Source organism: Doryrhamphus excisus, linkage group LG15 (genome assembly GCF_037039965.1).
Source record: "Doryrhamphus excisus strain RoL-2023G ecotype Guam linkage group LG15, RoL_Dexc_Guam_v1.1, whole genome shotgun sequence".
Classification (NCBI taxonomy): Eukaryota; Metazoa; Chordata; class Actinopteri; order Syngnathiformes; family Syngnathidae; genus Doryrhamphus; species Doryrhamphus excisus.
In genome coordinates this window covers 1,723,095-1,739,952 of record NC_136371.1, presented here as the reverse complement: position 1 = coordinate 1,739,952, position 16,858 = coordinate 1,723,095, and the positions used below count along the sequence as shown (strand labels likewise).

At 44.4% G+C, this 16,858-nt stretch overlaps 2 protein-coding genes across 4 annotated transcripts in view; both read left to right on the top strand.

Annotated features, from left to right (window-relative positions):
* Positions 1 to 3,870, top strand: part of LOC131104556 (serine/threonine-protein kinase WNK2) — a 29,314-nt gene extending 25,444 nt beyond the window's left edge. For both annotated transcript variants that reach the window (XM_058051865.2, XM_058051863.2), the window contains 3 exons: positions 951 to 995; positions 1,384 to 1,652; positions 1,727 to 3,870. In XM_058051865.2, coding sequence (XP_057907848.2) covers positions 951 to 995; positions 1,384 to 1,652; positions 1,727 to 2,002 — 590 coding nt within the window. In that variant the 3' untranslated portion in view covers positions 2,003 to 3,870. The remainder of the gene's footprint in view (positions 1 to 950; positions 996 to 1,383; positions 1,653 to 1,726) is intronic.
* A 320-nt stretch (positions 3,871 to 4,190) lies between these two features.
* Positions 4,191 to 16,735, top strand: brpf1 (bromodomain and PHD finger containing, 1). 2 transcript variants are annotated; one of them, XM_058052010.2, is made up of 16 exons: positions 4,191 to 4,429; positions 5,430 to 6,214; positions 6,389 to 6,578; positions 7,767 to 8,054; positions 8,502 to 9,019; positions 9,112 to 9,301; positions 9,394 to 9,525; positions 9,608 to 9,736; positions 10,564 to 10,927; positions 11,051 to 11,341; positions 11,462 to 11,707; positions 12,732 to 12,879; positions 13,099 to 13,232; positions 13,326 to 13,441; positions 13,517 to 13,671; positions 15,610 to 16,735. In XM_058052010.2, the coding sequence occupies exons 2-16, from the start codon at positions 5,475 to 5,477 to the stop codon at positions 15,791 to 15,793; spliced, it is 3,825 nt and encodes a 1,274-aa protein (XP_057907993.2). In that variant the 5' UTR covers positions 4,191 to 4,429; positions 5,430 to 5,474; the 3' UTR covers positions 15,794 to 16,735. The 2 variants fall into 2 exon arrangements, with proteins under 2 accessions (XP_057907993.2, XP_057907989.2); XM_058052006.2 differs by having other exon boundaries at positions 11,435 to 11,707.
* Positions 16,736 to 16,858: the final 123 nt, after the last annotated feature.

Here is a 16,858-nt window from a genome sequence, read left to right as displayed (position 1 = left end):
TCCTTGAATTCACGAAACAATAGTCTAGTATTAACGTTGACATTATTGTTAGCTATTTTTTAAAAAATCATTTCCAATCATTCACTTTTCACAGAACCACATCCATGACCATACTTGTTCTGAGTATAGCATCCACCCTCACCTAAGGATGCTTCATGCAGTGCTTCTGGCTTTAAAAAAAAAAGCAACCCCACAAACACAGTGCAGCTCAATCTCTCCAAACATGGGGCTTTTATTAGTGACACTATTAGTGACACTGTGTGTGTGTGTGCGTGTGTGTGTGCAAAATAGACACAACCTTTATCGTTATTTTTATTTGTTATGGACTTTCTTTCACTGTAATTATATAACATCCCCCAGTTCAGTCATCATGTGAACACCAGCCCTCCCCTTTTTGCTAGCGAGAAGAGAGCCAGCCCCCTCTCTCTGTCCCTCATGTTTGGATGGAGAAGACGTGCATGATGCAGGCGCCAATCAGGGCACTGTGGTAGACTTGCACCCGCCAAATGAAGGGCTGTATCATCAGTATTGCTTTTTTTTTTCTCTTTTAATTTACCTGCATTTTTTTTTTACTTTGAGTTGAAAGTAGCTACGTGTGCTCTTTCATATTGAAATTTGATTTGATTGAAGAGGCATTGTCACACTCACCAAGGCTCCAGTCTTCCTTTCTGAGAACACCGATATATCTTCCACCACGCCCCTCTTACTTTGGGAAATACAGATAATGGAGAACACATTTTAATAAAATACCAAAATAAAGCTAATGCAAATATATCATCTTTTAAAACACACTTCCGCCCAAATTTAAAACCTTCCTTTGCTCTTTCTCTTTCTCCCACCGATTGTTTTCATAGCTGAATGTGCCGTTGAAGCAGTTTGTCCACATCCATGCCCTGTGCGCTGTCTTTGGCCTAACTGTTTGTGTCTTGTGTTGTTTTACCTCTTCATAGGGTCCACTCTGAAACGACTATGTCTAGGCAAAGAACGCAGTAGTAGTAACTATCTCATTTACTTTCTTGTAGTCTTTCCGTCTCGTCTTATTTTGTTGCACTTGTGTTTTTTCTTCTCTATTTTGTCAGCACTTGGAAATGTGATTTAGTAGTTGGTGCAGATTATTCATTTGACAGATGTTATTTGTTTTGCATGACAGATTTTCTAATTATTATTTGTCATTGCTTGCATATGAAACATTTTATAGTAACTTGTCGCAGTCGTACTGTATGTAATCCTTTGGCTGATACGTTGGTAAAATGTATCACTGTAAATTGGCCATATTCCATAATTAAATTTCCTCAAATTGTGCCATAAATCAGCCAGATGATTGATTTTTTAGCTTTTCAAACGAGCAAATTTATGATTTTTTTTTATTTTTTGTCTTTTCAGGGTCCTCGTTCAGTGCTGCCACAGCTCCAACGCAGCCGCCACTCGCCTCGGCCACATCACCACCGTCCCCTCGCTCAATGGGTCAGCTTGCTCAGGTCCAGACTAACAACAGCAACAATAAGAGATGCACCTTTACAGACGACCTGCACAAATTGGTCGATGACTGGGCAAAGGAGACTATCGCGGCGAGCCATCAGTCATCCCCGTCGTTGAACCAGATCAAACAGCAGAAGCGCTTACTGGACCTGAAAGGCGCAGCTACGTTTAAGGTACTTTGGAATCGAGGTGTATCATTCAATACAATGTTTTAGTCACCGGTTCATGTTGAACAATTCGTTTCCAGATGAAATCCCATCCCGGCCGCGCCGAGTTGCCTCCCGACTTCCCCCTGACGACAAGACAAGGTCTCAAATCCCCTCAAGTGTTGCCCCCTGGCTACTTGTTGCCCACGTGTTCCTATGATGGCGTGGTCCCTGGTCCCGGTTACACTCAGCAATGGCCTGGCGCCGTTTCAGCGAGCCACTTTTCCACCGCGGCAAAACCTGCAATCCAAGCCTCCTGTGCGGAGATGTGCAACACTGAGAACGGCCTCTGTCCAAAATCTACCAGGACTACCTAAAACCTGCAGTTGTTGTGAAATTGCATAGGCGACTTGTATTTTTGCTGAGTCACCACAACTGCACAAGCACTTAATTATAAGTTTGTAGGTAAGGAAAGGAAGTTTGATACTCTGATATCCCTTACCGATTTGGTTTAGGATCATGCGTGTGTGTTATGTATGAAGACTTAATGCTCACCAATGGAAATCTGGTCATTTTCATATACATTACTGCACTTTTATTTGTTTAGACCAAACACAAATGTACACTTTGGGGCCCCCCAACTAATAATTTCTCCAAGCAACAGTATTATCATTGATGGAATGTAGTGCCTTGAACATTTTCCCGTCTGCATACACGTCCTTTTCACTTGAGTGCAGTCTTTTCTTTATATGCCTTACAGACACCTTTTTGGTTTACTTATGAATGACATTGTAGCACTGCACTTTTAACACAATATTTGCTCATATTCTCATTAAAAATTAACTTTTAATCCTTTTTTTTTTTACTTTCCACCCCGTGACTACTGTATGCCATAGGGGTAAAATGCACTGTTGCCTTGTGAAGGAAAAATGGTGCATGTTTTACTAATGACAGAAGAAAGACGAATTACGCCAGCAGGTGAAACCCCCCCTCTTTCAGGTCAAATGGTTCTGTCGGATGCAACACAAGGTTAGACAGTGTCGTAGCCCCGTGGTGTGGGGGAAAGGCAGCGTCCAGAGCCATAAATGATGTACATAGTTCTTTCTACAGGTACTGCCTCTGGGTTCAGTTGTGGTCAGAATGTAGCAAATTGAACATGTGAAGGCTTGAGGCTTTAAAGTGCAATTGAATACTTTGACAAAAGCTTTGATTGTGGTGTTGCCACAAGCCTTATATCCGATGTGTCGTAAGCGAAATGTTGGAACAAAACATGAAACTCTCAATTCCCTACTGCTAAATGTACTTATTATCGAGCATCAAGTGTAGTGTGCAATCACCAGTTAACTGGACGTTTTTTTTTTTTTTTAAGTTATTTGATTTTCGATGCTGCTACCGTGTGAGGGGTTCCGCTGAACACTGAATGAAGCCTTTTATTGCTGTTAGATGGTACCAAAAAAAAAGTCCTTCAATTGAGATGGCAAGGGACAAACGACATTGCCTTCAAAATGTTGTTAGCTGGTTTCAGTTGCGGAAACGGTCAATTTGAAATAATAGCTAATAAGGGAGATTTGCACTACATATATATTGAGTCCCATAATTGTATTTTATGTTGTAATTCCTTGTGTATGCAGTGGCTTTGACTGGCTGTCATGGTTCTCAAAAATCACCAAAGTGTGGTCAACATTTGATTTTTCACACAACGGAGAGCAAGAAGTTAATTTACGGTTTCCATATTTCCACAACACATGAAAGGTTTCAGGACCATGGTCCTCCTAAGCTGTGAATTGTACAGGTTTGTGTTACTGTAAGCGGTATTTTGTGTATGCATTGTGGAGAGGTTGGTATGATGTATAGTATACCATCAATTCAGTTTGAATTGGACTTTTATAGTACTTTATGCAGAATCCTCTGCTTTGGGGAAATTAATTCCAGTTGTAAGAGATTTCTGTTCTCTGGCATTTGTATCTGGTGTTTTGTTGTTTTGAGCAGAGTAAGGGTACTTATCGTTGACCAATTCATTTGGTGGCAGAGATCAAAAGGCTCAAGTGCCAGTTATGACTTTTTTTTTCCCTCTTCCTGCATGTCTCTGACCAACATTCCCTTGCAGTATATACTCAGACTGTGGAGAAACTTGTATTGAAAGTGAGTGGGATTGCTTTCTGCCTGCCACCTTTCCTACTGCATCACTCACCCTGCTGCACTGTATGACTATGTGAGAGATAAATAAATATTATTTTCAGTCCTATCTTCACGTTTCATTCTCTTCAATTCAAATCTCTCCAACGAACATATTTACAATCGGTTGACATTTATTTATTTATTTTTACAAAAAAAGCACGGCTACATTAAAAACAGGCGCATTTCAACAATACGTCAAATTGTGGAAACACATCGACAGATTCGCGTAGAATTAAAAAAAGAACGTATTAATAAATAATTTATCTCTCTATAAAACTCGTAAAGGCAAAAGACTGTGTATCTACGAAACAGGTTTCAAGAGAACACCAAGAACGTATTTTAGTAACAAAGCCGCAAGCTCTGGAAGCTCCTTTTGTGTGTCGAATGTGCCAACCCGCGTTCAAGGCGTAGCTTTAGAGCAATGGCAGCGCCTTTTGTTCAACCGAATGCCCGAATCAGTCCACAATGAAATAATCGGTGGATTATATCGTTTAATAAAACAATTCACTGTCTCATCTCTTCACATGGCTTCATCTGGGACTATCTTAACCACTTAATGTCGATTTGCGATCCTTCCGATTCGATGTGAGGCTTCCGAAGCGGCCAATCTTGAGGAACGTGGAGTAGTAAGTGTTTATTAGTCCAGAAATGTGATGTTTGACGGCTGATTTCGTGGGAGATTGGCTCAAGTTAGCAAGCAAAGTTGTATGGGAATTATGTTTATTGTAGTCCACTTTTTTTCCTATACATTCCAACGTAAAGTAGGAACGTTCGTGTTCAACCTCCATAACAAGACAAGAGTGTAGCAGTTCTCGTCCTTTGGATGCATCCCCCCCACACACACAAGACCACAGATTTGATCTTATTTGATTAGAGGCCTTTATTAGTCAAGTAAGTTATGTTGTTGTCATTTTCATGCTAAGTGACAAGATTCAGAGTGTGGGGTCGTTGTGGAGGGAAACACTAGCGTCGGGTTCAATGGCCAGTTGAACGAACGTCAACTTCCAGTGAGTCTCCAAGCAAACGTAGATTAGAATAATACTTCTTATTGTTCATCCGATGTAGTAACATGCAACGTTACAGCGATAGCGCCCTTCTTTCGCTAACTTAAAAGTATCGCCAATGCAGCTAGCTTGTAGCTTTCGCTTTTTGCTACACGCAGAGAGCCACCCACAAGACGAGCAAATAAAGTAAGTTGTGTAGTTAACTCGCTATTTTGTCCCCTCTACTGTTGCGTTTCGGAGGAGTGGTTCGCATTTTTGTACCGTGTGTGCTAGCACCACTGTGAGTAGAAATAGCAGCGCGATGCTAAGCTAACGTTAGCTCCATTATAATGCTTTCAGATGGGGAAAGTCCTAGCATGTATATTTTGTAGTGTTACGCTATTTACGCTGTATGAAGCTGAGCCTTAACTAGTTACATTAATGGTCTATAAATGTTATAACACTGGTATTAAATTAAGAGGCATCAGTACAGTATAGAACCTTTTGTTTTGTTTGGGGGAATGTTAGTCACGTGACTGCACTGTAGCAGGTGCACTGTGTGCAAACAGATGTTGTCACATAGAAACTTCAAATCTCCAGGATGGATCTCTGTATGTTTATTATTCCTGTCACCTTGTTTCAGATGTAAACGTCAACGTCATCTGACCCAGCCGCGGCTGTTGGCAATATGGGCCTGGACTTTGACGTAAAGACCTTCTGTCACAACTTGCGGGCCACCAAGCCGCCTTATGAGTGTCCTGTGGAGAGCTGTCGCAAGGTGTACAAGAGCTACAGCGGCATTGAGTACCACCTTTACCACTATGACCACGACAACCCGCCTCCTGCACAGGCTATGCCCCAGAAGAAACGCAAGGGACGGCCTCCTCGTGCGTCACTAGTTGGGTCAATGGATATGGATGATGGCGGCGGTAGTGGAGGAGGGCAGGGGCATGGTGGAAATACACCTTGTAGCCCCAATCGGTCTGAGCTGTCACATTCCCCCAGCAGGGACACAATGACCTATGCCCAAGCGCAGCGAATGGTAGAACTGGAGATTCAAGGACGTATTCACCGTATCAGCATCTTCGAGAACATTGATGTCGTCTCAGAGGAGGACAGCGATGCAGAGAATGGCCCGCCTTCTGTCACAGGTGGAAGCGCCGGAGGGGTGTGTAACGGTAGCGACGGCGGAGCTGGAGGTAGCGAAGTAGGAGGCACTGGCAAGGACAGGCCTGATATGTCGTCATCTAATGGGGGCAAAGCCACACCAAAGTCTGGGAAACATAAAAGTAAGGAAAAGAAGAAGGATGGCTTTTCTCATCAACACAGCACTCAGTCGGGACCTGCCGTCAAACTGCCCGAGGCAGTGTTTCGAGAACTGGACCAAGAGAGACCCGATGCCCCTGTTCGGCCTTCGTCTTATTACAGGTGAGACCAAGAACGGTATTTGTGCTGTGCTTATTGACCTAGTCTGGAATTCTAGCCTGTATCTCCATCCCCCCAAAATACTCATGCTTCCCTAAGACATCAAGTCATAAAAAAAAATCATTCACTGCTCGTGCAAATGCGACAATTCCTCACTTGTAATGTCCTCCTGTCCAGGTACATCGACAAGTCTGTAGAGGAGCTGGATGAGGAAGTGGAGTACGACATCGACGAGGAGGACTACATCTGGCTCGACATCATGAACGACAAACGTCGGCTTGACGGTGTGACGCCCATCCCTCAGGAGGTCTTTGAGTACCTCATGGACCGTCTAGAAAAAGAATCATATTTTGAGAGCCATAACAAGGTACTTCATGTTAAAAGCATTGTGACAGGAGTGCATGTTAGCACTAGAAAATGTTACATATTGTTCCCAGCGTGCTTTGCGGTGCTGACGATGTGGATGGTTCGTCCGTTTTGTAGTTTGAGCTGCATATCTGCGTCCTCGTTCTGTCCAACCAGTGGGAGCGCTTTTGTTTGTGTTGTTATACGATGTTGTCGTAACACCATGACTTAGTTGCTATGCATAGCTTTTAAAAGCAAGCTTTTCTCTCTCACTCCAATCCACTTTATTTATATAGCACATTTTAGAAACAGAGTTTCCAAAGTGAGGCGGCACGGCGGTCTAGTGGTTAGCACGCAGACCTCACAGCTAGGAGACCAGGGTTCAATTCCACCCTCGGCCATCTCTGTGTGGAGTTTGCATGTTCTCCCCGTGCATGCGTGGGTTTTCTCCGGGTACTCCAGTTTCCTCCCACATTCCAAAAACATGCTAGGTTAATTAGCCACTCCAAATTGTCCATAGGTATGAATGTGAGTGTGAATGGTTGTTTGTCTATATGTGCCCTGTGATTGGCTGGCCACCAGTCCAGGGTGTACCCCGCCTCACGCCCCAAGACAGCTGGGATAGGCTCCAGCAACCCCCGCGACCCTCGTGAGGAAAAGCGGTAGAAAATGAATGAATGAATGAGTTTCCAAAGTGCTGCACAGACGAGTAAAATAAAAGTAATAATCCAAAACTAAAAGATCATTTAAGAAACAAAATAGTAAAATAGATCTTAAAATATTAAAAACAAGAAGCAAAGCAATAAAAGTATAAAAAAATGAAAAGAAAGAACTAAAAGACACAGAACCATACGACTCACTCCGAGTTAAAAGCCAGAGAATAAAAGTGGGTTTTAAGACGAGACTTAAAGCTTTCGATGTTGGGGGCCTTTTTTACTTAGAAGGGGAGAGAGTTCCATAGCTTGGGGCCAACCACAGAAAAGGCTCGGTCTCCCCTGGTCTTAAATCTCGTCTTGGGCACCACAAGTTGGAGCTGGCCCTCGGACCTCAGTGACCGCGCTGGAGAGTAAATTTGAATGAGGTCCGAGTTGGATTTGGGGGGGCCAGCGCATTCAACGGCAATAAAAATTTGTTCTCACTCTCAATAAAAAGTTGTTCTCTGCAAAGCGTCACAATAAGAATAAAATACCCCACGATCCTCCTTTTACAGGCAGACCCCAGCACCCTTATTGATGAGGATGCTGTATGCTGCATCTGTAACGATGGCGAGTGTCAGAACAGCAACGTGATCCTCTTCTGTGACATGTGCAACCTGGCGGTGCACCAAGAGTGCTATGGAGTGCCGTACATCCCAGAGGGCCAGTGGCTGTGTCGACGCTGCCTGCAGTCGCCAAGTCGAGCGGTGGACTGCGCTCTCTGCCCCAACAAGGGAGGAGCGTTCAAACAGACGGACGACGCGCGCTGGGCTCACGTCGTGTGCGCCCTTTGGATTCCAGAGGTGAGGGCATACTGTTCCCATCTGTGGTTCTGTTGTGGGCTCTGTTGTGTTTTTCGTTGTTGAAACTGCATGATGTTGTGATGCATCTCCCAGCGCATTGACTTGATGCTTGCATAGTAACCATATTGAATTTGTAGATTGCAGTTAAAGGGATATCGCATTTTTCAGTTGTTCGATGCTCCTGCTTTACTGATCGCAAAATCGTGTTTGCAAAATCGCCCACTTTTTAAGACCTTTTTTTTCCCCCCGACTTGATCTCTGTTGAAACTCATCCCTCCATGTCACTGGTGCAGTGAATGCCAGGAAGAAAAGCTAACAGAGTGAATGAGTTGTTTTTGTATTCTGTTCCCACTGATGCATTCAATGTGTTGTGCTTTTTGTACTTTCCTGCGTTACCCCGCAGTTTATCGCTGTCTTCTAATAAAAGTGAACTTTGCTGCTCCTCAGGTCTGCTTTGCTAACACGGTCTTTCTGGAGCCGATAGACAGCATTGAGCACATCCCCCCTGCGCGCTGGAAGCTAACCTGCTACATCTGCAAGCAGCGGGGCTCGGGCGCCTGCATTCAGTGTCACAAAGCCAACTGTTACACCGCCTTCCACGTCACGTGCGCCCAGCAAGCAGGCCTCTACATGAAAATGGAGCCCGTCAGAGAGACCGGAGCGAATGGAACCTCGTTCAGCGTCCGTAAGACGGCCTATTGCGATATCCACACTCCGCCGGGATCAGCCCGACCTTTGGGAGGAGTCGGCGGCGCGAGCATGGCGTCGTCTCAAAGTGAAGGAGAACTAGAGGAGGACGACGAGCCCAGCATCGGCCATGATGAGGACTCCAGGGGCTGGAGCTCGGAGCGTGCCAAGAGGGCCAAGGCCAAGTCCAGGCTGAAGATGAAGAGAGCGAGGAAGATCTTGGCTGAGAGGAGAGCTGCTGCTCCAGTAGTGTCTGTGCCCTGTATACCCCCCCATAGGTAAATGTTGTAATACACAGACCTACACCCCACATTTAATGATACATTCATGCGTCCAATACTTACTTATGTTTTTTTTTTTTTTCATATAGGCTAAGCAAAATCACCAGTAACTTAACAGTACCCAGAAAGAGCCAGTTTATGCAGCGACTTCACAGCTACTGGACACTAAAGAGGCAAAGCCGCAATGGTGTGCCTCTGCTGCGACGCCTGCAAACCCACCTGCAATCGCAACGACATGTTGACCCCCTCCCACCGCAGCCTTCAGCCCAAGTTCCTGTGGTATGTTATGTTTCAAGTATTTTCATAACTCACCGCAGTCTTTCATGTCCTCACGATGCCTCGTATGTTTGCACCTGATTGTGATGCTACAGAGGGACAGCGAAGAGAAACAAAGTGCTTTGAAGGAGCAACTGAAGGCATGGCAGAGACTAAGACACGACTTGGAGAGAGCCAGGCTGCTCGTGGAACTCATCCGGAAGAGGGAAAAACTCAAGAGGGAAACGGTGAGACGCACACGTTTGGGACCACATCAACGCAACCCGCTTTTGTGTGATTGTATGAAAATGGCAGCATTTCTGTGTTTAGATCAAAATGCAGCAGATGGCGCTGGAGATCCAGCTGACGCCCCTCCTGGTGCTTCTGAGGAGCACACTGGAGCAGTTACAGGAAAGAGACACTAGCAACTTCTTCACTGAGCCTGTGCCCCTTGCAGAGGTACACTCAACTCTAAACTCGCGCTCGGAAAATGAAACCGCTAAATACATTTACAGTAGATGTGCGGCCATTAGAATTTTCCTGCAGTTGAACAATCTTTAACCCTTAGATGCATAAGTGGCTCAAAAATGACCCGGTCAGGTTGTTGAATGAAAAATTTTCATCATTTCATATTCCAGGTATTCCTCAAAAAACATGTTTTTAATATCATGCCATTCACATTTTTAACTTACCTTTTATAAATGTTAAGAAATTTTAGTTTTCGTGTTACTACCCCAACCTTCCAAGTGAGTCAAAAAAGACCCGGTCAGGTTGTTTTCTTGAAATATCTCCGTAATGAAAAATTTTCATAATTTCATATTCCAGGTATTCTTAAAAAAAAAACATGTTTTTAATATCATGCCATTCACATTTTTAACTTGCCTTTTATAAATTTTAAGAAATTTTAGTTTTTGTGTTACTACCCCAACCTTCCATAAGTGGGGCAAAAATGACACCCGGTCAGGTGGTTTCCTCCCACATTCCAAAAACATGCTAGGTTAATTGGCCACTCCAAATTGTCCATAGGTATGAATGTGAGTGTGAATGGTTGTTTGTCTATATGTGCCCTGTGATTGGCTGGCCACCGGTCCAGGGTGTACCCCGCCTCTCGCCCGAAGACAGCTGGGTTAGGCTCCAGCATGTCCCCGGTATAGAAAATGGATGAATAATAATATTACACACAATGAATAATAATATTACACAATATTATACAAATCTGAATTGCCTGCAGTTTCTTTATGCTAACTTGTCATTTGCTTTGTGACTTTCATCCATTGGGGCTGCAGGTTCCAGACTACCTGGACCACATTGACACTCCCATGGACTTCCAGACTATGTGGAACCTTCTCGAGTCCCACCGATACCTCACTTTTGAGGCGTTTGAGGCAGACTTTGGCCTCATAGTCAACAACTGCCTGAAATACAACGCTAAGGATACGGTTTTCTACCGCGCTGCCCTGCGGCTCAGAGAAATGGGGGGACCGGTCATCAGGACTGCCAGACGGCAAGCGGAGCGGATCGGCTTTGACTACGAAACTGGCATGCACCTTCCTCGAGAGCCAAGCCCAGACACTCGGCGGGAACAAGACAGGGAACGGGAGCGAAACAGAGAAAGAGAGACTGACTGGCAATTGTCTTCAAATGAAGATGGTGAGAGGATCTCTCTCACTTTTTGTTTGGCAAAGAAAAACATGGTATCTTCCAAAATGACACATTAGAAGATATTTGTACTTCATAAACTGTGCTTTGTCTCTGCCCCTGTGACTCCCGCAGAACTCCTCCTGCCAGAAAACAGGCGTCGCCTACCTTTGGAGGAGCAGCTACATTACGTGCAGGCGCGTCTGGAGGAGGTCATCTCGGGGAAGCACAGCATCGGCCAGTCTCGCAGAGCCAAAGCTCTGAGGAAGGAGCTCAGCGTCATCAAGAGGAAGCTGGCCCACCAGCGAGAGGGTCTGGGGTCCAGGGAATCAGTAGGAGGAGATCGGGGTTCCCACTCCCATCACACATCTGCAGGACACCACGATGAAGGAGAAGAAAGCAGCAGTCAGGAGCTTGGTGGAAAAGGTCAGTTTATGGTGTTTATGGATTGTTTGTTGTGCCCGTGTGTCTGTTCACTATATACTTTTTTTGTTTTTTGTTTTTTTAAACCCCTTTAAGATCTGAGTATGTCCTCATCTGCCTTAGCTCCAGAAGTGGGTCGACGGACATCTGTTCTCTTCTCCAAAAAGAACCCAAAAATGGCCGGACCTCCAAAAAGGCCGGGGCGCCCTCCAAAAAACCGAGACACGGGCTATGCCACGACGGGAGTAACCCCCAGCCCGATCGGGCCTCCTCAGTTACCCATGCTGTCACCAAGCAGACAGAGGAAGCGTCCCCGTAGCCCCCACACTAGCTCCAGCTCTGACAGCGACAGCGACGACCTGCTGCCAGGTACTTGTACACACGCTGATTCCTGATTTTAAGACCAGTGCAATATTTTACATTTTACACTGTTGGATCTTCACAAGGTTCTAAGTACAGCTTAAAATGCAAAAAGAAGAAACGTGACGAATGTTTGAGTAAGCAATATATTGCAAAGATCCATTCATGTAAAAAAGGCTGTTCATCATATAGTCATGATGATCTTCATTCATTCATTCATTTTCTACCGCTTTTCCTCACGAGGGTCGCGGGGGTGCTGGAGCCTATCCCAGCTGTCTTCGGGCGAGAGGCGGGGTGCACCCTGGACTGATGGCCAGCCAATCACAGGGCACATATAGACAAACAACCATTCACACTCACATTCATACCTATGGACAATTTGGAGTCGCCAATTAACCTAGCATGTTTTTGGAATGTGGGAGGAAACCGGAGTACCCGGAGAAAACCCACGCATGCACGGGGAGAACATGCAAACTCCACACAGAGATGGCAGAGGGTGGAATTGAACCCTGGCCTCCTAAAATGGGAGAAACTAACTTTTTTCTAATGAAAGATGAGAATATAATCTTTCTTTTGGTATGTACCATGTCTATATAGCCAAGAACACATGTGTGTGGGGGGGCGTTATAGCGGCATTTTTTCATTATTATTTCATCAAGTGGTTATCACGCAGGCCTCACAGCTAGGGGACCCGTGTTCAATTCCACCCTCAACCATCTCTGTGTGGAGTTCGCATGTTCTCCCTGTGCATGTGAGTTTTCCCCAACAGAAAAATGACTCCAAATTGTCCATAGGTATGAATGTGAGTGTGAATGGTTGTTTGTCTATATGTGCCCTGTGATTGGCTGGCCACCGGCCCAGGGTGTCGGTCCACCACCCTCGTGTGGATAAGCTCGCATTTTGTCTTTTTGCATTTTGAAGCTCTACTTAGAATCTTAAAATAAAACTTCTTGCAATTTTTCAACCCGAATGTACAATAGGCAACTAATATCACGTCTTCCTTCACGCTGCTATGTGTGTGTTATCTACACAGGTTTGCCAAGCAACGGTTTTGACGGGCGCAACCAGCCCGTTACCGAAAGCTTTCGTGTATATAGAAATGACACCCGTCTTCCACGTTCCAGCTCGGACTCGGAGTCCACCACCAGTAGCAGCAGCAGTGCTGCCTCTGACCGTACCAGGTGATGTGTCCCATCTCTCTCGTCAATGACATTACACATGATGACTAACATGTTGCTGGGTTCGGTAAATATGACTGTAGACACGTCATACAGCAGTGGCTCACATAATGACAAGTATGTACAATCATGGGTTTCTTGATTTTTCCCCAAATCACTTATATTTTTGTCGTCCAACTGTACCTTTTAAAATGAAAACACTCATATTTTCTTCCCTTACAGTACAACTCCCTCAAAGCAAGGCAGAGGAAAGGCCTCATTCTCTCGCTCCGCCTTCCAAGAGGACAGCAGCGAGGAGACGTCGGGCACTGAAAATGAGTCCTACTCAGTCGGAGGGTCACGGGGAGTTTCACACTGTGAGTTAGACCAACTTGGTTCAGAGAACTTAGCCATTGTTAAAGACAAACCTGGTGGTGACTGAGCTGTTGCGTCCCCTTCCGATCGATCAGTGGTTCGCAGCCGAGCCAGGTCAGGATGCTGGATGACCTCGGATGATTACTCTTCTTTGGAGGCTCTGGACTTGGTGTGGGCCAAGTGCAGAGGTTACCCTTCGTATCCTGCTCTGGTGAGTCCAAAGTCAAAAAGAGCATTTGACACTTAGTGGTCTTAGTGGGTTAAACAGTGTGATGTTTGTGTGCAGATCATTGACCCGAAAATGCCCAGAGAGGGGGTGTTCCATCGGGGTGTCCCCATCCCGGTCCCCCCATTGGATGTTCTTAAACTTGGTGAGCAAATGACCCAGGAAGCCAGGGAGCACTTATTCCTGGTCCTCTTCTTTGACAATAAGAGAACCTGGTGAGTGGTTTCTTTTTGATTATTCTCTCTCAGTATACTGTATTGATGGCGACATAAGTCCCACCTGACACTCCATATGTTCCCACGTTACATAAGCTCTAAAATCTGAGAGTCCCTATGAGCATTTCTTAAAGATTAAATATTTGCTTTCACAGAAACTATATGACCTAAAATGAATAGCACACTAAATTAGGCAGTTTTACCTCTAATGATAAATGTACAGCCCCATATATATTTGCCATCTGAAAATAATGGCAGATGCAATTTGGTATTAAATTAATATGCAGACTGAAATTCAAATTCAACTGAGGATGTGCCGTAGGATTGGCCGCTCGGCTGGTATCGCCCCGTTCAACCCGGCATGATTTATCACTCCCTTACCGGACCTATTGCGGTTCCGACTATTCCTGCATCTTTGTTTACATGCTTTGTTTAGCCATCACTGGCTGCACTTATCATCAAAGGCAGCCAGCTAGAGTCAAACTAGCAATCTTGGAACTTACTCTTAACACCTGAGCCACACTGCCCTCATAAAGTGCTTTTCAGTTGGCGTTGTGATTTTCCTGAGTCGGCACACTTGTCTCAGTTTGTGGCCTGTGGTTCAGCGGAAGCTGAGTCAATAATGAAAGAACAGTTCACAGAAATAGGCCAAACGTGTTTGTCAGAACTGAAGAGGGGGGGGGGGAACCACCGACCTGTCGTAACAACCGATCGATGGAAACCTCATTCGTCCGGAAACCATTTTTATGACACTACACACAGTGTCTATATCTATAGCTATATCACAGTACTGTGAAATGATATACTTTAGAGCAGAGATTCCGAACTAATGGGTCTGGGTGATCCCTACAGGGCTGCTAAAAATAACTGTTTTGAACGTGGGCTGCAAGGACTGTGTGACATTGAGTTGCAGACCTGCAAACATGTACATTTTTTTTATGCTCGCATACATGTTTTGACCATTAACTACACGTGTTTGTTTCTAGGCCAGGGCTTCTTAACCTTTCTTAACGTTTTTAACAAGCCTAAGCCTTGTAAGTTCATCTTCAATACAAGCAAGATCTGGTCCTAGCAAAAGTCCTTCATCAACACCGGCCACTTTTCCTCCTCTGAACTACAGTAAAGTCTTGTTATATCGATATCGGTTATATTGAAGTACTGCTTATTACGATACTATTTTCATTTCCCGGCAAATTTCTAGTCTTTTATGATATAATTATTTCCGTTAGTACGATACCCGGTTATTATGATAATCCGGTTACTACGATGCCCTTTTCATCTCCCGCCAGCCAATTTGGTCTGCTTATATCGATACAAAAGCAGCTTAAATCAATCTTTGCTTAAGGATTTCAATACCAAAAAAGAACACGGGCGAACGGCTGCTTCCAGTCAACTTTATTTTTCACACTTCCACCACCAGAGCGCAGCACACACACCGATTCCCGCACTTCCTGGTTCACAGGTCATGCTCAACCCGCCCCACATAGCTGGCCAAACACATGCCTGCAACAGAAGAACCAACTGACATAGCATACACACCTATTCCAACGAAGACACAAGCGTACAAATACATGTATTTAATTGTGTTGTATTCAGATATCTTTTTATCGCTTGCAATAATCACTGTTTTTCATATGTACATGCTGGCGTTCGTTGGTTCTTCTGTTGCAGGCATGTGTTTGGCCAGCTATGTGGGGCGGGTTTGGCCAGCTATGTTCTATAGTATAGAACAATGTCGAGCAGCTTAAATCATTGCCCACTTTTAATGCAGTTCGGCGCAGGATCGGATATATCGACAGTCCGGTTATATCGATATTTTTTCCGACTCCTGACAATATCGATATGACGAGACTTTACTTTGATATCCCTAAATTTGGTGTCTCTAAAGGGATACTTAAAATACTTTTCTAATACATGTGTGTGTGTGTGTGCATGCAGGCAGTGGCTACCACGCTCCAAGTTGGTACCACTCGGAGTGGACCAAGAGCTGGATAAGGAGAAGATGCTAGAGGGCAGGAAATCAAACATCCGCAAGTCCGTGCAGGTTGCCTACCACCGGGCCATGCAGCACCGCAGCAAAGTACAAGGAGACCCAAGCAGCGAGACCAGCGACAGTGACTAAAACTACACAAACACACACAATGAATATGATCGGTACCGTGGACTGCGTTGTGTCACTAGAATTCCCCACTTCATCATGGAAGCCATGATAGCTGTGATTCACCTTGACGTGTGAAATAAATAAATGTATTTAAGAGAATAACTAATAATAATCATGGAAAAATTATAACGTGCAGTCATGAATGACAGGAACGCATGAATATGGGTCTAAATGTTTATTTTTAAAAAAAAAGATTAGGTCATGGTTTACAGAAAATACAACTAAAAAGGTTAACAAGGAAATGCATTGAGTGTACAAGAAGTGCACACATCGGAATAGCTGCCATCACCCATCACATGTTCACATTCATCACCATCCTATCCCACAAACAGGCCTGGTGCTAAACGTCCAGTCCCTTACACACAACTAAGAGACTATTGCAGCCTAAACTGTGGGTGAATTTCATGTTATTTATTGTGTACTGCTCCTTTTACAAGATCTCCCCCCTCTCTCCCAAGCTGGCTTCAACACTTTACTGTTTTTTTGTTTTATTATTTTGTCCGTCACTTGTAATCATGGATGTCACTTGTAATCACAATCACACTCCTGTTTTTAGGATTTTGTAATGTGGCACAGGTCAGTGACCAAACTGAGATGCTCCGTCTCCTCGTCCTGGGCTGATCGCTTTAAAACTTTTATATGAATACAGATTGCTTAAGCATAGAAGTTTAATAATAAAAAAATGAATACATGCTTTTTTAAAACTTGTGGTCTGCTTTGTGTGTATGTCAACCTTTTTCAGTGTTCTTCCTTGTTCTTCCCAACAGGTAACAACATACTGTACTCCGCTCACTGTAAAGTATTTTTAGGAGAATAAACTCACCCTGCACACTGGTTTTACAAGTTGGTCGACTGTCACCAGAGCAATTGTGTTTACTACCTGATAATACTAGTACCTGTTTGGAAACGTTTTCATTGGTTTGAATACACATATACAGATGTATTAAATATATTTATTTTTCACTCCAAAACATACCTGCAGCCTGGTGAGGCTTGTTTCCTGCACTAAAACAGTCAACACAGGAA